At 40.6% G+C, this 27,737-nt stretch overlaps 2 protein-coding genes across 3 annotated transcripts; one reads left to right on the top strand and one right to left on the bottom strand.

The window, feature by feature from the left end:
* Nucleotides 1–742: 742 nt before the first annotated feature.
* On the bottom strand, nucleotides 743–20,135 carry LOC139462008 (BTB/POZ domain-containing protein 6-B-like). Of its 2 annotated transcripts, none has more exons than XM_071243504.1 (5): nucleotides 20,069–20,135; nucleotides 8,787–9,076; nucleotides 6,868–6,986; nucleotides 4,343–4,625; nucleotides 743–2,871 (listed from the first exon to the last, which is right to left on the bottom strand). In XM_071243504.1, the coding sequence occupies exons 1-5, from the start codon at nucleotides 20,078–20,080 to the stop codon at nucleotides 1,770–1,772; spliced, it is 1,806 nt and encodes a 601-aa protein (XP_071099605.1). In that variant the 5' UTR covers nucleotides 20,081–20,135; the 3' UTR covers nucleotides 743–1,769. The 2 variants fall into 2 exon arrangements, with proteins under 2 accessions (XP_071099605.1, XP_071099606.1); XM_071243505.1 differs by lacking the exon at nucleotides 20,069–20,135 and adding an exon at nucleotides 11,137–11,172.
* Nucleotides 20,136–20,319: 184 nt separating this feature from the next.
* LOC139462435 (BTB/POZ domain-containing protein 6-A-like) lies at nucleotides 20,320–26,106 on the top strand. The gene is made up of 3 exons (XM_071244144.1): nucleotides 20,320–20,343; nucleotides 22,131–22,428; nucleotides 23,014–26,106. The coding sequence occupies exons 2-3, from the start codon at nucleotides 22,139–22,141 to the stop codon at nucleotides 24,062–24,064; spliced, it is 1,341 nt and encodes a 446-aa protein (XP_071100245.1). The 5' UTR covers nucleotides 20,320–20,343; nucleotides 22,131–22,138; the 3' UTR covers nucleotides 24,065–26,106.
* Nucleotides 26,107–27,737: the final 1,631 nt, after the last annotated feature.

The following is a 27,737-nucleotide window of genomic DNA, read 5'->3' as shown; positions in this document are numbered from 1 at the left end:
ACCAATCATATACAATATATTTAGCATTACTATACTTTTTAAGTCATCTGGTTTTTTGTTTGCTCTTACTTGGCAATATCACATCACAATTAAACACGCTTCTTTTTTGTCTCTCTGTAAGTGCCCCAATACCGAGTGGATGATCTACACCAACCCCCTGTCAGTCCTGCCCGACCCCCTGACCCCTGTCCCAGCCCCGACCAGCACTGCCTATATAGAGATAATTCTTGTGGACGAAGAGGCCTTGAGCCAACCACGATCATGCGTGTCCACAGTATTCTCCTTCTTGAAGAGTCTCTTCACTGTGTGTTAGGTGGCCACTGGATGTACTGTGTCCCTTTTAGGACCTTTCCCACAAACCTTTTGGACACATTCGTTTTTGGACATTTGAACAGTTAAAACTATTATCTATTAAATTGTGTGTTACTTCAAACGTGTTTTGATGTTTTATTTATTAAACTTTGAGTGTCTAGGTGATGTATTGATGCTGTATCTGAAGAACACCATTGAACATAAACGAAGACATTTCATATTCAGATGTCATTAACAGTGACCGTACGTCGAAATATATTCCCCAATATATGTAAATAATTCAGTGTCTCAAACAGTTTCTTAACTTTCAAAACAATATGGGTTTATTAAACCTTCCGCAAAAGACTACAACCCAAGAGGTTGCAGGCTCTATTTCGACCAAGGTTTAACATTCTTTGTGTTTATTAATGTATTGTCGCTGTATGCCGAATAGTTTATCTCTTATACAGGAAGCTGAGAATGAAAGTATATCTGATTGCTACTTAACCTTTATTTAGTGACGTTAGGCCACCTTGAAAAAAAATACTAACTGAAAAGTAAAGTCTATGAACATGTTTGTGTCTGAGAGGACAGTGAAACAAACGATTTCTGTCAATGTGGGGTACTTAGTTTGTTATAAAGATCCAGTGAGAACCATATCATGAACCAATGAGATCTCAACATTCTGGAATTTGTATTTTGTATTTGTCTGGTCCAGACTCCATTATTTACAGACCGCCGTCATATACCTTGAATATTGCCGAGTGTAGCGTTAAACGACAAACAAACCGCCTATATATTATGGGAACTGATTAATTTATAAACTTTAAGAGTTCTACATTTTGCCCTGTATATATAACTGCAGTTTTATAGACAGTTCATTGTTTAAGCTATATATATGTGGAAGATCCATATCCATGTGTGCAATAATCTTGAACGCGACGTTAAACCCAATTTCACATCACTACAATAATCCAATCCAAGTGTTCAATTGCAAATTAATCTGTTTGAATTATCTTGTTTTCCCAGATTTGGCCATGTCGGAAGTGAAACTGTCGTCCTCGCCCCAGAGCCCTGACTCTGGATACGTAGACGACTGGCAATCGGTAAAAACGTTGCCCGAAACCAATTTGGATTTTCTGGTCCAGATTATTTACATACCGCCGTCATATAGCTGGAACAGTGCCGAGAGCGGCGGTAAACAACAAATAAACACACTAGTATAGGAACACAGGTGTATGGTCCATATGATCATCTGTCAATCACCCAGCTGTAGTGGACATGCAATTTAGGTTTAGTATTGTATGCTTCGGTCAGAGGTCAGAGTCTCGTTTTGGAAATTGACCTTGTGCGAGCGGGTATCAATGGCGGCGCCCTGTGTTTTTTCGTTAAAAGTCAATAAAGTCTTCATCTCATTCGATCAAACATCACATCATTTGTCAACAGTCAACAGATCAAGGAACGGCATTATTCCAGACCTATCTGAGGCTATACACAAACGCCGGCATTTGACCAACAGTCACGCTCGTACCGTTTTTACTTCTCTCCGAGTTCCGGAAGTCCAATACGACACCATCAGGGCAACAGATCTGAATATTACCCCCGTACCCAGCTCTCGAATCTGGTCCGAGAATCTTAGCCACCAGGGTGTACCACACCCCAGCCTTGATAGCCACGGTAGCGTTGTACATCACATCGAACACCTCGTCGTCGTCGTCCACGGTGTAGGAGCTGTCCAACACGGAAGAAGGGATTGAGATGTTGCTATCGAGGATATTCGTTATAACGTCATAGTTCGCTGAGCCTCTAAGGGGCCCATACAACTGAAATCCATGGAGGTTGATTTTCTTATTGCACCGGAATAAAATAGCATCTGAAAGACCGTAGTAGGTGTAGCAGTTACGTGTTGTTTCATAACGTCTTTTTGACGTTTGATAACATGACGTCGACACTTCAGCTGTCTTTTCAGGCACTTCGTCACTCATCGTAATCTGATTTCCCGAAGAGATAGTTTCTAGAATGTTTATACAGTCGAACTGCGACAAAAGATCAGCTTTGATTCCTTGGGATCTAAATCTGTACTTTTCACCCTGAACGTGATAAAGCATGTTCGCGGCTCTCAGTTCTTGAACTAAAGAAGAATCTAGGTAGCACGTCATCTTCTCCAAGGTCCTACCTAGAACGGCTTTCTTTGATTCCGGAGTTATCTCCCTTTCCTGACGCCGACATTCATACTCCGACCACCGATCTAGGGCGTTCAACACCACATGGTTGAACGCGATCAGATTAGAGGAGAGGATTATCTGATCTACGAGCTCCTTGCTGAGCATCAGGAATCCCTGCGACTGGAGACACCTCTGACCTTGACCTTTTACAAACACCAGAGCCGCTTCAAACAATTCTTCATATTCGTACCGATATGCTATATCTAGAACACTACATGCGTTGTCAACACTGAGGTTTAGTTGTAGAAACTGTAGGCACTTGTCCTCCAAGAGAGTGACGGCGTACTTCCTGGCCGCATGCAGTAACACGGTGGCGTTGTCGGAGTCAACCGATGTGTCATCTGTGTAGAGGTATCTGTGAAAACAGTGATGTCAATTCAGACCGACAGTAAAACGAAACCAAACCTGTTGAAAACACACCTGAGGCATTTTACAGGACAATTCACAGGACGACACAAAGGCAAAGGTTTACAGTGTATATACTCAGCTATATCGTGAGCAGGGACTGACACATTGAGATAAATATTGCCACCGTATGTCCTTGTATCGTAACAATTCTTCTTCTACAACGAATGACGCAAAGGTAAAATAGTATTTTACCATACATAGTGCACCGACTCAGTGACGAAGGTGGGGTTCGTGAGTGAACCAACAAGCTGGTGCCAGCAAGATTGCAGCTATATATCACGACATAGACCTACTATGTAGTTGTCAGATCAACATCTACACTTTCCGGGGGTCAATGACATAATCAACCAGTGGGCCCGAGCAACAAAACGGTCTTAGCAGCCTTAGAAATCTTTTTTTAAAAGACTAGTCCAGAGGACTAGTGTGAAGCTTATCTCTATGGTAGTCGGGGTTTTCTTTTATTTAGGTCAGTTTTATTCAATTTGACCAAAATGAAGCACTGAGATCTGGTTCAGAACCAGAGCCCCCAGAAACTGCTATAGTCAGGGAGGACTAACGTCATCGGATATTTACTTGTACCCACGACAATTTAGTAGTCTCGGGTAGTGGGCCAGCGTGAATTTCGAAGGCTGCTTAACTCGACTGTCGGACAGCAATGTGTAAGTATGGCAGTAGTGTTAATATAGCTTCATGGTCATACATTGAAATCACCGACCCCTCTTTTCATTGGCTTTTTAAAACACGAATGTGCTTTTGTAGGTCATGTGTCGAATGCACACTAATAATACGCCATCTTTGCGTCTCTGATAACCTTCGTTCCATGTTCACAGGTAACGTTTCAACAATCACTGACACAATTGCAGTGTACAGATATGCGGCATTTGAAAAATGCGTGGGTGGCACGCTGCACGTACATGTCGACCTTTGTACTGTTCTAATTTCGACGGAATATCCTTCCTGACGAAATTTACAGTTGTTGCCAATGGCTATATTTCAGTATGAATTATTTCCAGGGGAACTTAACTTTTGTCTTTGTGTATATTATTACATGTCATTTATCAGGAATTCCTATAGCCGAAAAGGAGACATTTTGACTGATACTCAAATTCCAACACCACAAGACCTAGGGATGAATTATTTCCAGGGGAACTTAACTTTTGTCTTTGTGTATATTATTATATGTCATTTATCAGGAATCCCTGTAGCTGAAAAGGAGACATTCCAACACCACAAGACCTAGGTATACATGGGAAATGAAAATAAATTCACGCGTCCTATGAATCCATGAATTATCTTACACCAATTGATTGTTGAGGTCTGTAACTCCTCAAGTAATACTTGTTAAAGAGATCGTCACACAACGATAAAACCTGATTCTTGGGGTCTTCCCATGTGGTACTTGATAACAGATATCATACGTTAAGAATTGCTGGAAGTGGTTCGGTGTCATGTCTGGAACACTGACGTCGGATGACTTGGCCACATCATCAGCAAACATGGCATCGAATACGCAGCTTCTGCTGATGAGCATGTAACGATGGGCTTTGATCATGTGACGCTCGCTTCCAACCAAGAAAGTGACGTCACATCCATCTTCTGTATCGAGCATGCGCATGTTACATTCAGCAAGACTCATCCCAGCCTGCCAGTTGTCGCCGGAAGTCATGTGTTCATGGGGCACGTTGGTCGTTGATGTTTGCTCTGTAAAAGATTTGGACTTACCAATTTGACGAGGTGAAATGAAATGGGGTTTAACGTCGCGTTCAAGATTATTGCACTCATATAGCTAAGTACATGCACGTGTGTGTGTTCGGCTTGTATAGTCTGGACTAATGCCGATTAATAGTTCTGGTCCACTGAGATACCATGTCACAGTTTAACATGAATACCCCACTCACAAACAGTATACTGACTCCAGTCCTTGTTTTAGCCCCTTAATGCCGAGCGCCATCTTTTAACTTCCAGGCAGGGTAACAAAGACCATAGGCAGGATATATATATATCTGACCTAACATACTGTACTCTCGAAAGATGTCGAATATATATCATGCATATTGATTGAATCTGGACAGGGCAACCGCTTATGGAGTTAGTCTCTGCAATTAGTCACAATTCCAATACCCTAACTCGTTGTTCTCACCCAAGTGGAACATGCCCACGGCCTTGGACAGGGTTTCTTTTAGAAAACATTTCATTATTTTTTTTCTGATCATTCTTAGCTATTCCCCTGATTTTAGGTGTTAAATAGAACACATATAATATACTGAACCGCAAAAGAAACGTCTCCATGGATAGATATTTGAGAAACCTTATTTGTCCAAACACTGTAAACATACTTTGAGACAAATTAAAAAGATGAAACTTGGCAAAACTGATCATCAGGGTTGAAATTATAGTGTCAAATGTTCTTAAAGTGAAACACAACACTAGTCTCTGAGAAAATGGCATCACATGTCAGTATCTCGTGTGTCCGCCATGATGACTGCCGTGCAACGTCGATACATGGAATGGATGAGACGGTTGATGAAGGCCATAGGCACATGAGCCCATACTCTGGCGTCAGGTATGACGTGTGGTCTCAAGACTTGATCGATGGACCGAGCTGATGTGACACTATTGCCTCTCCCTGGAACGATGTTCTGGAAGACCACAGGGCCGACCCTCTGTGCAAGATCAATTCCACCCCACACCATGATGCTCGGACCACCCCACGAATCTCTCTCAACAACACAAGCATCCGAATAACGTTCCACACGGCGTCGCCAGACTCTCTGCCATCTGCTCTCGTCTGAGAAGAGGACTCTTCACTGCTGGTGGCGCCAATGCTGGGGCTATGTTGCCCACTGTGTTGTCCCGGCGATAACGTTGTGTCAGAATGGGTCCTCGGTGTGGCCTGTGACAGTAGAGGTGTCTGCTCGTCAATCGTCGACGCACGGTGTCCGCACTAATGTGTCGCTGGTGTGTCCCCATGGTCTGTCGAGCAGTTTCCGCAGCAGTAACAAAGCGATCTTGAAGATGCTGTCGCACAATCTGACGATCCTGACGTCGGATGGTCACCCTTGGTCTTCCACTACGTGGTCGGACATCTGTAGTGTTGGTGGTCTGGTACCGTTGCTGGAGCCTGTATATGGTCCTTACGTGGACTTGAAATGCAGTGGCTACTTGCCGGGCGGTTTGTCCAGCTTGCAATCGTCAAAGGGCTTGGTGTCGCTGATTTCTTGTCAATGTTGGCATGTGGTAGCCATTCAATAACGAAAGAATGATAACCGATCTGGGTGGGTTTTTATAGGGCAAGAAATGGGTGAACGCATGTGCATTTCAATTTGCATGGAACTCACGTGCATCGGGTTACCATGGCCGTTGACGTGATGCGTTTGGGCGATCGGTTTTATTGTCATCTGCTTTTTTTTTTGATCATCAAATTTCATTTTTCCGGACAAGGTAATGCTAAATTTAAGAAACGATGACAAAATTTACCCACATATTTCAATGACAACTTTTCATGCAAAGTTTCTAGGGATGACGTTTCTTTTGCGGTTCAGTATATGTGTCCGAGTCCTTCCAAGGAAGGAATCTAAGACTGGTAGTCCATGATAACTTGGCCATGGCCGAACAAAGGTAAGAAATTAAATGGTTAATTCTAGCGTAATATATTGTAGATGAAGACACATTACGTCAAAACCATATAATAGAGGGTGTTAAGCTTTTCAGGCCACGAGGTGAGATAAGCAGGATTGTTGACAAGAATAGCCAAATGTTATATATATTATGGATTTTCTCACCGATCTGAAATGTCTTAGTATGAAAATCACAGTGTCAAGCAGGAAGTAATTCCGGCAAAAAGTAAAACAAAACACGATATCTGTTCACCCGAGTGATAAGTCGATATCATATTGTCAAATACATATATCTATATACATAGTAAAAACATTTTCACATGTACCTGTATCAAGGAACTCTAAACACATGTTTTCAAGTTTGGTGACAGAATACTTCCGACTGAGGTCGAGAAGGGACTTGGCATTGTCTGTGTCCATGGAGATGCTGTCTGTGTACAAATATCTGCAGCCAGGACGTACAACATGAAAAACACAACACTAACACCATGTAATCTGGATACAACTTTCATAAAGACTTTCATTGTAAAAGACACATAAACCTCGAAAATTGGAGGTCTTAATCTATAACATATGAATTGAGATTCGTCGACTTTCCAGTATTATAGATGGAACATCCCCAAAACAAACTTGCATTAGAAAATTTCAATATATTCCCTTGACATATGTTCATATTTTAAACCCTTGAAGATAGACTGGGTCTTCAGCAACCCACGCTTGCCGTAAAAAGCGACTATGCTTGTCGTAAGAGGCGACCAACGGGATCGGGTGGTCAGGCTCGCTGACTTGGTTGATGCATGTCATCGATCCCAATGGCGTGGATTGTTGCTCATGACATTAATCACTGGATTGTCTGGTCCAGACTCGATTATTTACAGACCGCCGTCATATAGCTGGAATATTGCTGAGTGCGGCGTAAAACAACCAACCAACCATAACAGGCTTCTCCACTCAAGTACAACTACATCTGATGTCATCGTATCCAAATTGCGAGGATCGATGCTCAGGATGTCAATTACTGGATTGTCTGGCCCAGACTCGGTTATTTTGCCGCCGTCATATGGCTGGAATATTGTTGAGTGCGGCGTTTAACAACACGCAATTAAACAAACAAATCTTATCTCATGAACTGATTGGATATCATGCTCTTCAGACAAGCACTCACAAAGTCCAGATGCTGATGACATAATTCTATCCTAATTGATGCTGGCTGACATCGAAATATAGATCAGCAATATCGACTTTGTGCCTACTGCCAACGATTTGGAAATAATATTATAGAAAATGGATGTAGTATTTCACTAGAATGCGAAACCTATTCAGAGATTTGAAATAGTGAGTATGGTTTAACGCCGCCTTTTGCAATATTCCACCAATATCACGACGGGGGACAACAGAAATGGGCTTCACACATTGTACCCATGTCGGGAATCGAACACGGGTCTTCGGCGTGACGAGCGAACGTTTTAACCACTAGGCTATCCCACCGCCCTAGCTTTGAAATAGATATTTACTCTCTCTCTCTCTACTGAATTATTGTATTCATGTAAATCTATTAACGAAGGTTTGTATTTTGCTTCTAAAATTCAACTTGACGATTCAGTAACGACATACGTACATAGCATAAACACCCATTGTTATTCATCATTATTTGATATGTAATTTTGAAATAATCGTAAAACCGACAAACAAGAAATTTATTTTATTTTATGGATCTTATGCCAATATTCAGGCTTTAATGTAAAATATCTTCGAATGATTGTTTCTGGTATTTTTAATACACACTCTAGTTCTAGTTTTAATATATCAAGTGAATGTTCATTGAAATTAGGCAACAAAAAGCCACGAACTTCAATACATTAATGGGATTGGAAGCTGTGCTGAGCCGGTTCGTGAATTAGAATTCAACGTGCACTTTAAATATACTGTTCCGTATTTATACGGTTTCTGGGTTTTTTCTTCAAAAAATGGATTTGGCATAGAAAAAAAGACATCGCAAAGGACCACGTGGAAGGCGGGAGTGGTGTTGTTTCTGGTCGAAGGGAGGTAATCGTGTTTACACAATCGCGTACAACAAAACACGAATGTCAAACACGTTTTACAGCTACTTCCCTTCGACCATCAACGGCACGGGCTCCTCAAATCCAGTCGCTTTGTTGAAGTATGTAGGTAACGGAATAAGCCGGTTGAATCCGAATGACACCTTCGAATATATTAAAAGTATTCTCAACAAATGTACACTTACATAAGAAACTGTTTGAAAGTATCACTGTTATCTGCAGGCATGGTAACATCAGATTTCACCGCTAGGGGATCAGACAAAATGGCATGAAGCACACAACTCCTGCTGACGAGGACGTAGCGGTGGGCGTTGAATGAAATATCTTCATTTTCAGCACGGAATATGACGTCAGAGTTGTCTTCCGTATCAAGCATGTGTCGATTACATTGTGGTAATGTCTTTCCGGCCTGCCAGTTGTTGACAAATCCAGTTAAAGCCACTGCTCCATTGTCTCTTGTGGTGGCCATTCGTTTCTAAATACAGAATCAAGGCATTCAAAATAATACTTTATATTTGTCTACTCACGTCAGGACATTATATAACATTTAATATTCAATATTTGAAACACGATTTGAAATTGGACACCAGAGGATAAAAAGTCATCTCAACACGTTCCGTCTTGACGCTTATCTCTATTTCTGTCACCAACCATAAGACCGCCTCCGTGGTCTAATGGGTAGAGCGTCCGTTGTTACCCTGTCAGGCGTTCGGCATTAAGGGGCTCAAACAAGGACTGGTCGGCTCGGAGTCAGTATACTGTGTCTGAGTGGGGTATTCATGTTAAACTGCGGCATGGTATCTCAGTGAACACTATAAATCGGCATCACACACACACATACACGTGCATGCACGTCGCTATATAAGTGCAATAATCTTGGTCGCAACGTTAACCCCTATTTCACCTCACCTCACCTCACCAACCATAAACGTTTTTAAATGAATGAATTGACAACTGAAAATTAATAACAAAGTTGTTTGTAGTTTACTGCGACACTAAATATCACAGCTAAATGACTTCGGCCTGTAAATAATTCACACACCAGTGACTGATATTGTTTAGCGACGATCCACACCGTCGGGGTACGATGAGATGCAATCAGTCAATTAACCAATCCGATCCATTTATACATTAATGTTTTAAATATTTGCAGAACAAGCAAGAACATGAACACATTTGATTTTGTCTGTGAGTATATTTACTGTGCTCCTCTGATAAATGATGATGCATGGAAACGCCAACAACTACCAATTTGATTTTCGCCATGGAATAAATGAATGTTGTTTTACGCTACAGTTTTCGCTGCACGGCGCCTTGTAAATCATCTAGCCCAGACTACAGGCACTTGTGTTGTTTCTCTAACATAACCTTCCAACATGTAACCATACACGAAAAAAGGTTATGCGATTATGTAGGGGCTGTCATTACCATAGAGGAACGATACGACCACCTTTGGGCCAGCCAAACAAGACGTAGATAGCATGAGCAACTATCAGCTCCATGTGGGGCATGATGACACACAATCATGCAGTCAGGTTTCACACTGTAACAGGCCGATCCTTATTATAGGATCTGATGACAAACCTATATTTTGTCGCAGTATCCCCATTTGTTTTGGCTTAATAACCCATTAGGTGCACGGGTAGACTAACATTTAGTCCCAGAAATAAATTTATCTTATCAAAATATATGTACAAAATATTATCCAAATGGGCCCCAAAGCAATGCTTAATTCAACTGATGCATCCTAGACTTGCCAAATCATTATAGACTTGAGTTAGACTCCCTATTTAATAACGTGTCTAGGGTCTGGGAGACAGACTAGGGCACGCGTCGCTGTCGTCTAATGTGCCGCAATTCGCCGAGGTGGATCATATATGCGTGGAACCTAGGATTGTGGGTTCGAAAACCTGAACTTCCTGATTGTGTTTCTCTGTTAATCATCTTCACACAGGCTCGTGGGTTTCACCAAGGTGGTAAACTGCATCACTCTGCACTCTTGCTGGAATATTGCTTAAATCATACTACCTACCCAGGTCAAGCAGACACGCCGTGATACATAACTATTATGAAGTGTTGCTAAAGCAGAGCCAAACTCAACACTCATCACATCGCAGCTGTGTAACTGAAAAACGGCTTACTCACTCACTAGCTCACTCTCAGGCTTCTATAAAGCAATTCGTATTCCTAAAATATTTACGGTACAAAAACACACTCGGCTACTAATCTAAATGTATGACAAGTATAGCGACCAGCAGATGTGGGATAGTGAAAGCGGAGCAGCATAGCTACGATCTCCCAGTCATATTATACTGTCGTCTGCCAGAAGTTATATTACTTCCGGCTTTACACCGCACCACTCGTAACAGGTTAGAATAGTGAACAAAGTGATTGATAATGTACTGTTACCATGGTGATGTGTGTATGCAGAGTCCATATACCGGCGTCGGTATATGGTCTCTGGTGTATGTGGTATTGTAGTAGCATACTGTCTCCTCGAACCCCACCTGACTCCGTGTTGGAGGGTAGCCTTACCTCGACTTCGTCTTGTGTCGGCCAGTTGATAAACAGGTCAATATGACAGTCACGTGATGTACTTTCGGTATCACTGTGACCAGATATTGCGTAGATCCTTTATTAACACAGCCGTCCACGTCACGAAGATCGTTATCTTAAAGAGTATCATTAAGGCGAGTCATATTTTTTATCTGCTGATAGGAGGTCACGAATCCAACACAAGCAAAGTGTTTGATTATTGCCTACGTGCATGCATGCATTCGGGAACTCGTTGTTGGTCAGTTAGTAAATGTACCCCCCTATATATTCTCAACTTGTATATAGGGTTTATTTTTATTTACTGAAATTACCGAGTTCCTGCGGCATGAATGTATGAATGAGTGAATCCATATAACGTGCGCACATAAATAGAGGGGACAGCCATATAGGATGTCATGCAAGTATTGTCCAATGAGAAGAAGTGGCTTATTCATAGGACACTTCAATTTTAATATCATGACTTATGACTATAAGTTATGAGACAGATGTTATAAATGTCACATTTTATAGGAACAGAGCAATGCAAGTTCGAATATGTGTGATGGTGCACGTAGTATGTGTATACAGGCACATTGTTAGAATCCTAAGGGGGGAGGGGTTCATTTTAATGTTATATATCAGTTCGTTTAAAACATTTCCTTAAGAGATTCGTTGGAGGATAATACCGTGTTACAACCCCAACTCCGTTTCCGAGACAAGAAAATCAGAGTAGCTGGTCTGAACGTTTCGCGGACTCCTACAGAGAACTTGACTGGCTGAATAAAAACTTCTCGAGCTGCGACCACAGAAGGGGTTGGCATGTCATCTCACAGATTGGTATCTCATCGGAGTAAAAGATAGAATTTTAATCAGATTGGTGGTGTATGCAACATGACATAGCAGTACCCATCTAATTCTCTTTCACAGTGAAAAAATAAAAGAGACCAAGGACTGGTAGTAGGCAGTAGGCGGTAGTCCGTTATAATACGTGCCACTGGATACGAGCGTTATCGTCTTGAAAGACAAAACGTGAACCAGCATGCCACTCAAACGGCACAACTGTCTCGGTGGTACTGTCCAGTGACCTTTCCATGGTAAATATACTGTGGCGTTTTGGTAGGCATAGTAATCACACCACATATCAGACAGACAGACAGACAGACAGACAAATTTATTCCGTACTTCGGGCCACCGGCCCATAATACAATGGAAATATACTGTATATATATTGGCATGCTGAGTAGATTTAATAATGATTTACCGTTCCACACTGTGTTTCCTTTCGATGTTCATGACTTGGGAGAGAAATTTACCTAAGCTCTTTATAATTTGTTCGTTTTCGGCTGACATAAGTCTTATAAAATTCTCAATAGAGGGAGGGGTAACTAGACGCTTGGGAAAAGAGTTTCTTCTTGCTCTAGAATACTGGTCACAAATCATAAGAACATGGAATTCATCTTCTACATGGTTATGTCCCTTTGAAAAACAGAATGTGCAGACACGTTCATTATATGGGATGTTGTTGTGACGCCCCAGTTCAACAGCAAGTCTGAAATTATTACACCGGAACATGGCTATAAGTGTACGTTGGTAAGAAGACATATCACAAGTAATATATGATTCCACATTTAGTAATGACTTGAACTGTGAGTAGTAATTGCATTTCGTTGATGTTGTCAGGGAAAAGTGCCAATATTAAGTGAGGCAGTCGTAAAATCTTCGTTTAAAATCTGTCATGAAATGTTGACTATTACCAATGTCTTGGCTTAGCCAAACAAAACCAAATCGAAACTGAAATAAAATTATTCTAATATGTGATGCCCATGTAATGTTACCATTATCATCAAGAGATTTTAGTTTATAATAAGCTTGGATTGGTAGCCTGTGTTGTTCCATCTGAATTAGTCTGCACCAGTACTTGACTGCTCTTGACATGTAGTTATACTGTAAGGGGATCCTACCACAGTCTCCTAGAACCATGTTGTTGTTTGCGAACTTATTTACTTTCAAAAAGGATTTGCAGAATCTGTTATGGACACTCTCAATAATGTTACAGTAGCTGGTTCCCCAGATCTCTGATCCATAACATCTGATTGGTGAAATCATAGCATCAAAAATATTAAAAAGATCATGGTGATTAATGTATCCAAATTGTTTTTGATAATTATATATTGATAGAAGTGCTTTCCTCGCCTGGGCTGCTAGACATGCTTGGGCCTTGGTCCAAGATAACTTTGGTGAGAAAATAATTCCTAAATATCTGTACATGTTGACAACTTCTATCTGTTGACCATTCAAAAACCACTTTTCATAACTGCGAAGAGGACCTCCTTTCCGAAATACTATTATTTTAGTCTTATTCAGATTGACTTTCATGCCAGTACCATCACAGAATTTTTCCAGGGTCTTTATTTTCTTTTGAAGCTGTAAAGCAGTATCAGAGACCGTTGACACATCATCAGCAAATAACAGAGCAAATACATGAGTAGATATAAACACACCTCTACCACCTTCTTCCTCCAACATTGAAACTAACAGATTAATAAATATGATGAAGATCTGAGGGCTTAAGATACACCCCTGACGAGTACCCATGGTACACTTGAAGTATGGCGATAGTCCACAATCAGTTCTCACACATGCACATAGTGTTGAATTCATCTGAATTATAATCCTGAGAAATTTACCTTTAACTATCAGTTGAAGGATTCTGTTAAATAACATTTTGTGGTTCACACTGTCAAAAGCTTTTGAAAAGTCTATAAAAAGACAATAAAACCTTCCATTTCTCTTTGATAAATATTTGTTGACCATAGCTTGTAGGGTAAATATCTGGTCAATAGTGGAATATTTTTTTCTAAAGCCAGCTTGTTATCACACCAATGTTGAAGTCTGTTGTTAACTACTGTTGTAAGAACTTTACACAGTGAATTTATCAAGGAAATGCCTCTGTAATTATTTGGGTCTGAGAAGCTGCCTGATTTGTGTAGGGGACAAATAATACTCCTGCCTCAGCTACTAGGAAATATACCACTGTCATAAAGTTTATTGAATAGTTTTGTTAATAATGGTGAGATATAGTTCTTAGTTGGTTTAAAGAATTCGTTAACTATGCCATCTGGGCCAGGAGATTTTCTTGTTTTGAGCACTTTCAAACTCGCATTAATTTCCTCTTGTGTAAAAGGGTCATTTAATTCACATAAATAGTCACTGTCATCTGCATCTGTGTATTCCCATATTGGGTCACTGTAATCATAGCTTCAGTCAGAATTACAGTTCAACAAGTTATTAAAATGTTCAAACCACTGATCTACTGTTATGTTGGAAGGATTCTTATGATTTACTCTGCAGGATTTTATCACTTTCCAAAAAGATTTGAATCATGTCTGGATGCACTGAGAATTTCCCTCTGTTTATGGCAATAATCTTCCTTTTTCAAATAAAATGTTTCTTTAAGTTTCCTTTTACATTCTATATATATATAGCAATACCCTGTCCATATTTCCTATGGAGCCTTAGAGCTGCATATTTCTTTCTATTTCTTCCAGCTGATCATCCCAACAAGGTGGCTGTGGTGATATGTCAGTTAACTTACTACCTTTGTACACTTTTTTAAAGTCTTCTGCAGCACTATGGTAAAGGTCTGTTAAAGTATCTATACTGTCGTCTACATTTTCTTCAATCTGTTTGTATATACTGTCACAATATGTTAAAAAGAGATATTGGAAATTCACCATAAATGATTTACTGTTATATGGACACCATGTATACTTGGTCCATCTTTCTTGCTGAGCTGAATCTTGATGGGTTTCATTACCAATATGACTATTATTAAAAACATTGGGGTTGCAGTTGGATTCCACAGAATAATTAAGTTGAAAGTCAATAGTACAGGGAAGTGGTTAGATTCATCTCTCTCATGAACACCAAAGGAGCTAAAATGTGGAAATAAATCTGTACTTGCCAGAAAATAGTCCACCACACTGGCACCATTGTGAGTGATACAAGTAAAGTTCCCATCCATGTCATCAAATAGCCGCCCGTTTAGTACATGGACATCATGTGTGCAACATAATTCTGCTAGTTTGACACCATAACTGTTGTATCGAGTGTTATCCTTTGTTTTACGGGGAATATCGAACCCATCAGTTGGATAGTCATCACTGTTCTCATGAATGAAGGTGAGATCATCTGATGGGATATAATCCAGAAATGTACGCATCCTTGCATTGAAATCTCCAGCAAGTAGTAGGTAATGATTGTTATAGATATTTATGATTGCCTCAATATATCCCTCAAGACGACTTATGGGATCAATGTTAGCCTCATTAGAAACAGGGGAGTTTTCAGGCGAGATATAAACAAATATTAAAACTGAATCTTTTTTGTAATCCAGATTAACTTGTTTGAAAGTGCAACACAACATAGTCGATAAATGAATGACATATCCGACGAATAAGATTGTTCTTGATGAAATTATCTTTCAACAATACGGTTACACCACCACTGTAACGGCCACGTTGTTTATGTTTAGGTCGACAAAAGTTAAATGATTGAAAATTGGACAATAGATAGCCAAAGTCATCTTCCTGCTTAACAAACGACTCACAACGACACCACATATCCTTTAATGTTGCCTCGCGTTGACGTTCGTGTTATGACGCCTCCAGACGCGTTCACGCATATCCAGAAAGTCCAGAGAGAATCTGGACTCCTCTAAATACATCACACGAGACCATCGGTTATTCCCCTGGTTTCTATGCTCTATACACCATTGGCGTCAGGCTAGAATGTGTCGATTTGTTAACGGTGGTACATCATGTCGCTGCCGAGCATGCAGACGATTTCTAATCGTCACGGTCGGCACCTTGAACTCCGGTGTCCTGGCGTAAATGAACACCGATTTGATTGGCTGATTGAACTTTCTTAAGCCTGGAGTCTGATGAATCGTCCAGGGTCCTTTTTCACAAAGCGATCTTAGTGCTATGATTGTCGTAAGCCTGTGTTAAAGTATGGGAGTTACGATCATCTTAGCGCTAAGATCGCTTTGTGGAACGGGGCCCTTGTATTGCAGTGTGCTGGGCGATCATTAATATTTTGAGCCGAAACCTATTCCAAAGTCTGCAAATCACAGGCTGACACCCATTGAACATATTGGCTACCTCACGCACAGTTCTACAAGTTTGAAGCATTCATTACCAATTTGACCACAAATACTGCATTAAAGCAATAGTAGAGTGCCAACGTGTTACTGTGGATAATGAAAACCAACAATACTAATGGCTCAGGGAGATTTGACGACCCTTCGCAGAAGTAACAATATCAGGATTCACCCCCTACCCACTTGCACGAAGGAAGTGCATGGCCCACGAACAACGTTTTGTGTGTTTGGACGTTATATTTTGGTTCCGAAACCGTTCTATTTCTGGGAGTCATTTTTTCAAGGCGGAAATTCCTTATGACGACCGATTATAATATTTTATGATCCACTACTTTTGGGCGAATACATATGCATGCATAGATTGGGTTTGGTAGTACTTCACGTTCTGCAAACTTCCAGCCATATCATGATGGGGGTAGTGGGTGGGAGGGAGGGGAGAGAGGGCACGAAGAATTGGCTTCACATGTCGTCCGTTGCAACAGTATTGCTAATTTATTACTTATCTATTAGTGGCATTAAACCAACTAAATTGATCATCTGAAGATACGGCTTCTGATCTGACGTCAGTTGACATACATCCTGGATTAATATCCCTTTACTTGTATCTAAGATGAAGGTCGCCCTTAAATGTTCACTTAACATCCAGCTCTGAGCAGTGGGCTGCTTTTTGGAATTACACAGGCGTTGTCAATACAATAACAAAGCTTCTTCAAGATGAGAAACCAGTGTCGGGATCTGCTCCTCTGATGCACCAGTGCCAGTTGTTGTTGTTTGTAGTTCCTGAAAATAAACTGAACCTGTCACCGCCCAAGCTTCTTACCGTTCCCAAAGTAAGGCGTAAAAGTATACGCATGACCAACATCAGCACCAAAAGTTGACATACACACAATAGATCCATATTTGTTGAAAGTATTTTATTTTTTAACATGGCATGTGTATGAATTCTCCGACAGGCCTGAAACAAAACTCTGCAATTCCCAAGCAAGTCAAAATACATTGGCAAGTCTAGATTCTAAAGCATCAAAAGATCTGCGTTCCTTTCTATTATATAATAAAAAATAATTTAAACAAAACAACTAAAATATTTTCATTTCAGAGACAGAATGTAAGTCTAATTTGAACTGTTTTAACTTCTGAGGACTGAGGTGATGTATCCATACCATCGGGCATCGGACCTGAACAATCAGGCCCTGAATAAAGACCTACTGCTTGACGGTGACGAAGGTGATGATTACAGATATAAATATAAATGTGCTTGGGTGATCATGAGACTCAAACTCAAGACGCATTTAAACTTTCTGTGTTAACGTACAGGATAATAATAATGGTAAAATTTTACTTTTTTCAATAGTTTTGTCTTTGCGGAGCAACGCAATACGCTGTGTTACGTACATCCACCAGTGTACAGAGAAGATATTTGACATTGCTTTTCCAGAGTGAGTGAGTGAGTGAGTATGGTTTTACGCCACTTTTAGCAATATTCCAGCAATATCACGGCGGGGGACACCAGAAATGGGCTTCACACATTGTACCCATGTCGGGAATCGAACCCGGGTCCTCTGCGTGACGAGCTAACGCTTTAACCACTAGACTACCCGACCGCCCCCTTTTTCAGATAACACGTGAGTGACACGAGAAAGTTATATTTCATGAGGGAGATAAACATGTGAATTGACAACAAAGAAGACATGTTCTATTTAATGTGTATCTTCTTTCTCGTTCTTACTCTGAGCACCGAAGTTTATCCCAGGAATACTGAAAGTAGTTCCGGTATAAACTGTGAATCGACTCCAGTGAAAAATCGATGTTTCGTTGTCAGGTAAATATTGTATTTGTTCACTTGATATATAGATGCAAATAACCTTACGTCATGTGAGTCAGGGGCGGTCGGGTAGCCTAGTGGTTAAAGCGTTCGCTCGTCACGCCGAAGACCCGGGTTCGATTCCCGACATGGGTATAATGTGTGAAGCCCTCTGGTGTCCCCCGCCGTGATATTGGTGGAATATTGCTAAAAGCGGCGTAAAATCATACTTACTCACTCACTAAAGGGTGTTCAAAATGATTACAATATACTTCAAATATATATACTTCAAATTTATTCAAGAACCAAATAGATCGTTAGTTTCTTATCGCTAGTTTGGAGATACCAACTTAAACCATACTTACTCACTCATTCACTATATTAAAGGGTGTTCACAATGATTACAATATACTTCAAATATATATACTTCAAATTTATTCAAGAACCAAATACCTCATCAGCAATGATATGGCTGGAATATTGCTAAAAGCGAGGTAAAACCATACTCACTCTCATGTGAGTCAAGCGCTGTATATGGAAGTGTTACTGTATACACTTGGTTACATCCCGGGTCGTCTAACGTTTAGAGCTACACTATGCCTGGGTTGTCTCGCCATGCATGATTGGTTTTTTTTCATTGCTCAGTGTAATCCGTGTACTCACAGACCCGTATAATCTGTTTGGGAGAGACTATCAACGGGCACAGGGGTGTTTGGGTTGGGACAACTTAAAATAGTCCTACAGTATAGAGATTAACAGCACTATGAATGATTTGTTTGTAAATTTGGTCCAACTCCACATTGCCATGAAGAGACACTTTATCTCAGAGGACAAATTTTTGGACAAAGAAATATTTCTGATGGACTATGCTAATGAGTTGCGGATCTTCTTGGAGAGTATCAATTAATCTTATGCTTGACTTTCGTGCATCCCTTTTCACAGTAAACGGGGTTGATAACATGATGCTTGTGTCTCTCTTTAAGTGCTAAGATAGATAGACAAATGAATGAATGTATGAAGAAAAATTGTCTTTTTGTTTTAATTTCGTGCATCCCTGTTCACAGTTATGCTTGTTCAACATTATGCTTGTGTATCTTTTTAAGTGCTAAGATAGACAGACAAATGAATGAATGAATGAATGAAGAAAAATTGTGCATCCCTGTTCACAGTAAAATGGGTTGATCTACATGCCTACTTCGTCTAACAAGCAAATTCACTCATCCCTAACTCTACCTGGATTGTCTTATAGCTACTGTTTACCTGTTTAAAATAATAGACGAAGCGGGTTGATACTATTCAAAAATAACGAGCCCAGTCGTCATATAGACTCCGCAAATCGCTTTGCAGAGTTGCGTCCCTTTGAAACGCCAGAAACCTATGATTGTGGGTGCGATCCGATTTTTCATGTGTTCGTGGGTTTCACCAAGTGGTGGAGATCTGAGACTTGCAATATTTCGGACTTTCCTCCCACACTGATATATAACTCGAATACTGTTCCAAGCTCCCTTGACCCAACTCACTCACTCACTCTCCGATACATGTATTACCGTTCTTCTTGAACAGTGTTTAAACCTCTACATCTATAGGAAAAATGATATGCAAAACGGTGTTGGTTGTATTTGCTATATGTACTCAAGACTCTATGTCTTGGTGTGTGTGTGTGTGTATGTGTGTGTGTGTGTGTGTTATTCAAAATGTTATTGTGGTCTAACACATCTGATTGACCAATCAGATTCGAGTATTCACAGAATACGCGATATTGCTATGAGTCGCACTGTCGCATCGCACAAAAATCAGTTAATCCCCACCGTATAATCTAAAGCTGGAGTATTGCTCAGCTCGAGTACGTCCATAAACAACGTATAATCAACAAAGGTTAGGCGGTACACAAGTTTCTCGCAGACTACGCAGATGCTATTAAAGAATATTATGCGAAATTTCAGTCACGTGAAACCTTTTCTATTACTCACATTTCTGCTCATGTTCCCTCTTTTTCGGTGATTCTTTTATATTAAAACATTAGTCTGCTGCTCTAGATTTGTTCGGGAGTCCCACTTCATATGACATCACACAACTCAGCATAATTGGATGTTTGAACCAGTGGCGTCATTATCTGCTTGAACTCTAACTGATCCTCGCGTTGTTTGCAACCATTCCACTGTTGATACGTCCTTCGTGATACCCTTTCACGTGATGCCGAGGCAAGTCACGTGATACACGGAAGTGCTCGAGAAAGGTGTTGTTGGTAAGTGGTGGTTCAATCTGTCTCCGTGTGTGATGTTATCATATCGGTGTTTACTACAAATCATTGTGACGCTAAATGAGGACGTTGTAACTGAAATGGCATGGCCGTGTCAACTATGCGTAGCCACTGTCGTATATATACATTGACGCATACTGCGCTTATCATCCGCGGTGCAAATGTCATTATTGGTCGTGGGCAAGGGAGCTAACTCATGTTGGCCTTGAATAACAATGCAGTGAAATACAGGTGCCTCTTACAGTCGATCAATGACGGTTCGAGGATCGATTCCGGTGTTGGAACATGTCACGTATAATCTTACAGATGTTATCATTTTTCGTGGCGTATTTGTCACATGGCAGCATGGATCTCTAAAATAGTCTGAAACTTAAGCATGTTCCATTAGGTTCATTGTAGCAACCTGGCTGTGCGTCTCATTCATGTTGAGACATATATCTCCATTAAAATATACGTCATACGGTGAAATACACTGAAACTTCCGTGGATAAATGACGGTGCTTTTTCACCTTCATAATTCAGTATACTCATCTTTATCCTGTTCACTGTATTCAGCAGGTAAGATATGGTTAATAGATAACATTTCTTTATGTAAAATGTTATTTTTTAAAATCATATTCTTTAAAATATAACATGTTTTTAATTTAAAATGTCATTTTGAAAAAAATCATATACTTTGAAATATAATCGCTCTCATATGGCCGGAATATTGCAGATCGCGATGTTAAACAGCAAATAATGATGCTTGATTGTTGTCATTGTACCCCGACACACTCAGGGTGTTGCTCATAATATCGATCGCTATTTTGATTGGTCCAGACTCGATTAATTACAGGCAGCCGTTGCATAGCTGGAACATTACGTTAGACAACAAGCAAACAAATACATATTTCTTTTGGGTACAGCGGGGTAAACTCGGCGTTGGAATCCGTCGATTCTTACATTTACTTGCCGCCTAATATAAGGATCGGGTTGCCAGGTGCTGTGACACTCCTGATTGTGTGCCATCGTTGCCTACCCATTCCCAGGCTGGTTTTCCTGGCCGAGACTCTATTACTTACAGGCTACAAATTGTTGTTCACAGTCAATCACTCTTTCAGTCCTGGTACGCAAAGGTCCCACACATTCAATCTTATATATAACTGAGGTAGTGCGACAATAGCAATGTGGTTGTGGGATATGCCTGTCATTATATGAATCATAATGTCAACTTTGGTTCGGTTACGAAAAATGTTGAATAAGCTCACTACACACGTACTTTGGTCAGCACTACCCAACCGCCTATATTTGACCCGTGAAAATCCGGGGAAGAATAGGTCTTCAGCAACCCATGCTTGCAGTAAAAGGCGACTAACGGGATCCGGTGGTCAGGCTCGCTGTCTTGGTTGATCGTCAACGTATCCCAATTGCATGGATCGGTGTTCTTGGTGTCAATCACTGGATTGTCTGGTCCAGACTCGATTATTTACAGACCGCCGTCATATAGATGGAATATTGCTGAGTGCAGCGTTAAAAACAAACAAACAAACACACCGCCGATATGTTATGGGAACTGATTAATTTTATGAATTTTAAGAGTTCTTAACTCTGCCCTGTATGTACCTACAGGTTTGTAGACAGTTCATTGTTGAAGCTATTTACATGTGGCAGATCCATATTCACGTGTGCAAAAATCTTGAACGCGACGTTAAACACAAATTTACATCACTCCAATGATCCAATCCATGTGTTCAATTGCAAATTAATCTGTTTGAATTATTTTGTTTTTCTAGATTTGGCCATGTCGGAAATGAAGCTGTCGTCCTCGCCCCAGAGCCCTGACTCTGGATACGTAGACGACTGGCAATCGGGTAAAACGTTGACCGAAACCAATCTGCACATGCTCGCAACTCAAAACGCATGTGACGTCAGCTTCCGGGTCGGGCCAAACGAAAAGGTCATCCAGGGTCATCGCTATGTCCTGATCAGCCGGAGTGCTGTGTTCCACGCCATGTTGTCAGGCCCCCTGGCGGAGAAGGATATCATCACAGTACCCGATATTGAGGATGAAATATTTTATGAAATGTTAAAGTAGGTCACATGATCACATCCTTACTATTCCCGCTACCATAGTATTTACAACCAACACAACCACAATAATAGTAATAATAAAACATGGTTACAATGGACGCTACATGTAACGATGGACGTTACATTCATGGTAACAATGCATGTTACATGGATCCAATTTTGTATGGGGGCGGTCGGGTGAGCCAGTGGTTAAAGCGTTCGCTCGTCACGCCGAAGACCCTGGTTCGATTCCCGACATGGGTACAATGTGTGAAGCCCATTTCTGGTGTCCCCCGCCGTGATATTGGTGGAATATTGCTAAAAGCGGCGTAAAACCCCACTCACTCACTCAATTTTGTATGGAATCTAGATATTTTTTTAGGCTACAGCTGCAAAACCAGATATTTTGTAAAAATATAACTATGAGACTAACGCTTTTTTTTTAACAGCACCTTGTAACAATGTATATTTTGTGGCAGACAATATATAGTTCTCTCAACAGTCTGAAGCATAATTGCTTTTTCAAGCATTTTCTGAGACAATTTACTTTTTACCCCCAATAGATAAAATAGTCTGTTTAATGAATGTACATGTATATCCTTTCAGATATTTATACACAAATGAAGGGAACGTCACTCCTGAGAATGTGACTGGTCTGCTCTATTTGGCCAAAAAGTACTCCATCGGCGGTTTAGAACGCCAGTGTTTGGATTACCTGGAGAAATCACTGAGTGCCGATAACGCGTGTGTGATCATGGAACAAGCCCACAGCTTTGACGAGACTGAGCTTCAGGACAAGGCGCTGGAGATCGTCATCAGTGAAGGTGACGTCAGTCTCAGAACATCAGGGTTCTCCCAGCTCTGCCACAGCTGTTTCCACAAGGTTGTGACATCGGAGGACCTAGCCGTGAAACCGGAACACATGTTCAGCGCCGCGATGTCGTGGTCGGCTGCCGAATGTGAGCGAAAGGAGTTAGAGGTCGTTGCTGTAAATCAGAGAACCGTCCTTGGCGAGTCCCTTTACAACATCCGCTTCTCAACCATGTGTCGCGAGTACTTCGTGAAACAAGTCGTTCCCACTGGGGTCCTTGTAGCTGAAGAGAGTAATAAGATCTTATGCAAGTTTGTTTGTAGCGATGTGGACGTATCGCCGTTCACTGCCGACCCACGACTAGGGGTGACGAACAAGACATTTACCGTTTCCAGATTCCGTTCAATCAGCACGACGTCACTCTTATGTCAAGGTGACGTAGTAGATTCAGTGACCTTAACCTCCAGTCATGACCTTTACCTTCACGGTATCCAGTTATACTGCCCCTTTAACGAAGTAGTCGCCATGTACAGTGTATTCATTTCTGTGCGGATCAGCCCCGGAACCCTAATCCCCGGATCCTGCTTGTCAACAACCATTCAGGCAAAACCCTTTGAGAAGGCGGTGTTTGACGTCTACCTCAACGCACCTGTGATCATTCGGAAAAATATCCAGCACAAGGTCGCGGTGTTGATCAACGGGGGCTACACGTATCAAGGCACGACGGGCCTGTCACGTGTCATTTGCGGATCAAACTGCTTTCAGTTTGCAGTTTCAACAGGTGGGCGCTTCAGGAGTTCAATATCGGAAGGGCAGATTCCAGGATTTATTTTCAGTGAACCATGATAGACACAAGTATGCCAAATGGGTGGAGAAGCTAGATAAAATGTTCTCGGACGCTTGTACAGGCGATGTATTATGACATTGACACCAAATTGCTCCACTACTGTACTATCAGTATGCATATCAGTCACCTAACTGCAAAAACAAACTTAAGAAGTACCATGACCTCACAGGTGAACCCGCGGATCTGCATAATGCGTTCATTCAGATACATACAGGGATCCAGAGCTGGGTGCAGGTCTGTGCATCCCCTTTTTCGCTGCGGATATTCTTAACACATCTTAAAGGAAAAAAAGGAATTAAATTGAATCATTTGGTGAAGTTTTTACAAACACCAACAATTACTTGTCCAATCTTTTGCTTACAAGCGCACATTGGTCCCCGAATGAACAACGTGTATTTGCATTCATCTTGCATTTTTTAATAATCCATCTCCTTTTGAAAAACGCTGTCTCCGCCCTGTGTCGTTAACAACAACAGGTATGGAAGTTAGGATTAGGCGCATTTGTGGAGTCGAGGTGATGCACATAGAGCACGAACTCCGCGGCACTGCCAACCATTGTCACCTGTTCAATGACAACGCCCATTGTCCCACGTCGCAGTGTCCACACAGATGTTTCTTAAGTTTGTTTAGCAGTCTCGATACTAATGTCAGATCGCCCTAATTCATCACCACGGCTGCCATTCCGACCACTCTTGCGAGCAGGTCACGAAAAGGTCGAATGGCGACGTCTTAGATCGGCCTAGTTTAAAGCTTTAAGTGATACAAATGTTGTTTCTAGATGGCCAAAGAATTGATACCCTCGTTCCGTTATACCACATACCTGCCCATGACGACTTGTCCTTCAGGATTCTGTGATATTACCAATGACACCATACTGTTCTATTCTCTTCATTGGGACATTTATTATTTTTATTCCGCCAAACAGCTTTCCCCATCAATATAATAAAATATTTATAATACCCAAATTGAAACCTGTCCAACGTCGTGTTGCCTACCTACTTTTGTGAGGTAATCCCCCCAAAAGAAACTTAGAATAGGATTTTATTTTTATTTTTTTACCTACCTACCTGATTTTTTTGGACAAATGTCGTACATCTGTAATAATGGCTGTCTGTGTTGGTTGTGTTCCGTCAAATATAAGACATTATGTACTTTACATATTATTCGTTGTGTCGGTTATATATTTTGTATGCTTCATATCATTTACTTATGTGAACACCCTTTTGAACAACTTTATATAAGTTTTATGATTGTTTTCCTCAATGTACAGTTTTCGCGCACTATATGTTTAAGCAATACATGCAATACTATGTGTTTAAGAGGTACATGTATTGTAATACAAGATGAAGGCATGCCAGTTTTTGATGATTCTTTTTCAGACGTGTTTTACACCACTTTTCCTACAGTTTTAACGTTAACCCGGCACGATATGGATTTGGTAAGAACAACCTTTCACGAATGAGCGTCTGTGATGAATAATGACTATACATTTTTTATTCTCTTCATATTGTGATATTCCTTCTTTCCACAGTAAATAGATGGCAATGTTGGATTTGTTCTTCATTAACGTTAGTCCTGTATCGTTCTTTGTTGTGTTTATATTACATATACAATAAGTTAGTTAACACAAAATAACCATCTTGATCCTACCAGTTATGTAACTAAGTCGATTTTGTCTGTAGTTTTCATGTCAGCTGCCAGACTCACGGCCAGGCCTACGTTACACAAAGCGATGTTAGCGCCATGCCTATCGTAAACCGAAGCTAATATCCCTTTTTGGAACGGACCCCCGCTGGTCTCTCTCTCTCTCTCTCTCTCTCTCTCTCTTTCTCTCAAAAAGACAATTACTTACACATACGTTGTCATGGTAATTTGTTCACGCACAACTTTGTCAGTGATCGCGGCAGTCCATAGTCCGCCCGCAAGAGTATTTGCTCTTTTTTTATTAAAAGGAAGCTACTCTGTCGTTGAGTTTGCCTGGTCTTATTACGACGTTACGGTATTTCTTCCAAATCCAACAACTTTCTGTTATGTTTAAGATCCCAAGCCACTCCGGTATTGAAAGTGATAATTTATGTCTCCAATTTTAATGTTGCCTAAACTTGTAAACGGCCTCATAGACGCCCCAGTTACACGCTGATTTTTGGTATCTCGGACCATTATTAGGGCAATGATAATTATCCCAGTAATTTGTCTAGATCCCCGATGATCAATCCAGGCTCGATATGCTCCGATAGACAAAGGCGACGCCATGTTTGTTTGTTAACACTGACAGTAGTACTATACGTCTACCTGACCTTTATATTTGCATTTTATCCGTAAATGACCCCGACGGATACGGTTGTTTTACACGTCGGTGTTATTCTGCCGACAGACATGCCCCTTATGATAAATGTTATGATGTGTACCTTATATATGTATAAAGGCTAGCATGATTTGACGTATCGTATGTGTTATGGCGCATATATTATCACATATATGTCAAATGTGATCGAAGATCCGGGTTAGAATTGGTCTTCAGCAACCCATGCTTGTCGTAGGAGGCGACTGACGGGATCGGGTGTTAGGGATCGCTGACTTAGTTGATGCATGTCATTGTATCCCAATTGCGTGGATCGATGCTCATGATATCCATCACTGGATTTCCTGGTCCAGACTCTAATATTTACAGACCACTGTCTTATAGCTGGAATATTGCCGAGTGCGGTGTTAACAACAAACATTATATATATGTTGTATATTATGTGGCTTATATTTCATGACCTATATGTTTTAACATGTCTAGGCTTATATGCTTTGACGTGTTGCTATTTCTTGGAGTATTTCGTTTGTTTGTGAAGCACATATTAACATATCAGTTACCACAAGATTATCAGCTATAAGTTGTCTAGGGTCAGTAAAAACACGGGACCAGTCATTTGATATTCGGGGGATGGGGAGTGGGAGCTGGGATTTTGTATCGAGAATAGATGTTTTATCAGCTACAGCTACAAAACCAGATTATGTTTTACTTCAAACTATGAGTCTGAATTTAAAAATAAATAAATACACCTTGCAACATGTAATTTGCTTGGCAGGCAGTCACAAAGCAGACTGAAGCCCCCAGAATAGAAACTGGTCGGTCCCTCGCGTTTTTTAAAAAAACTGCATCTTTCTTCAGTTGTTTATCTAGTACTTAACGCATTTCTTGTAATCCGTCCTCGGCACGTGCATATACCCATCACAATTCCTCTTGGAACTGTTTTTTTTCCCGTTCTTGTGTTGGGTGCATCGATATATTTCTATGTTGTCCGTTCTGATGAATATGTATCGATTGATCCCCTGATGATGTTCTTATATTGGAAAATGGTATTGTCCTTAAATTTACATTCCCACTTGAATAAATAAATTCAAAGCTTCCCTTAAGGCATTGTAGGGAGTTTCCAGTGGCATATATATTAATATTTATTGAACGGCTTTGATAACTTAAATGACAACAGGTTAGCTCATAAATACTGAACAAAGAAAGTAAGGGATTGTGAGAATTTGGGGGGATATTTTTACGAAATTGTGCGCTTTAGTCTTCACTACAAAAATCCCCCCCCCCCAAAAAAAAAAAAACAACCAACAACAACAAACAAACAATATATATATATATATATATATATATATATATATATATATATATATATA

Source organism: Haliotis cracherodii, unplaced genomic scaffold, assembly GCF_022045235.1.
Source record: "Haliotis cracherodii isolate W230 unplaced genomic scaffold, xgHalCrac1.p SCAF_15, whole genome shotgun sequence".
NCBI classification, from domain to species: Eukaryota; Metazoa; Mollusca; class Gastropoda; order Lepetellida; family Haliotidae; genus Haliotis; species Haliotis cracherodii.
Note: the sequence above shows the minus strand (reverse complement) of the source record. Positions and strands in the feature narration are given on the sequence as shown.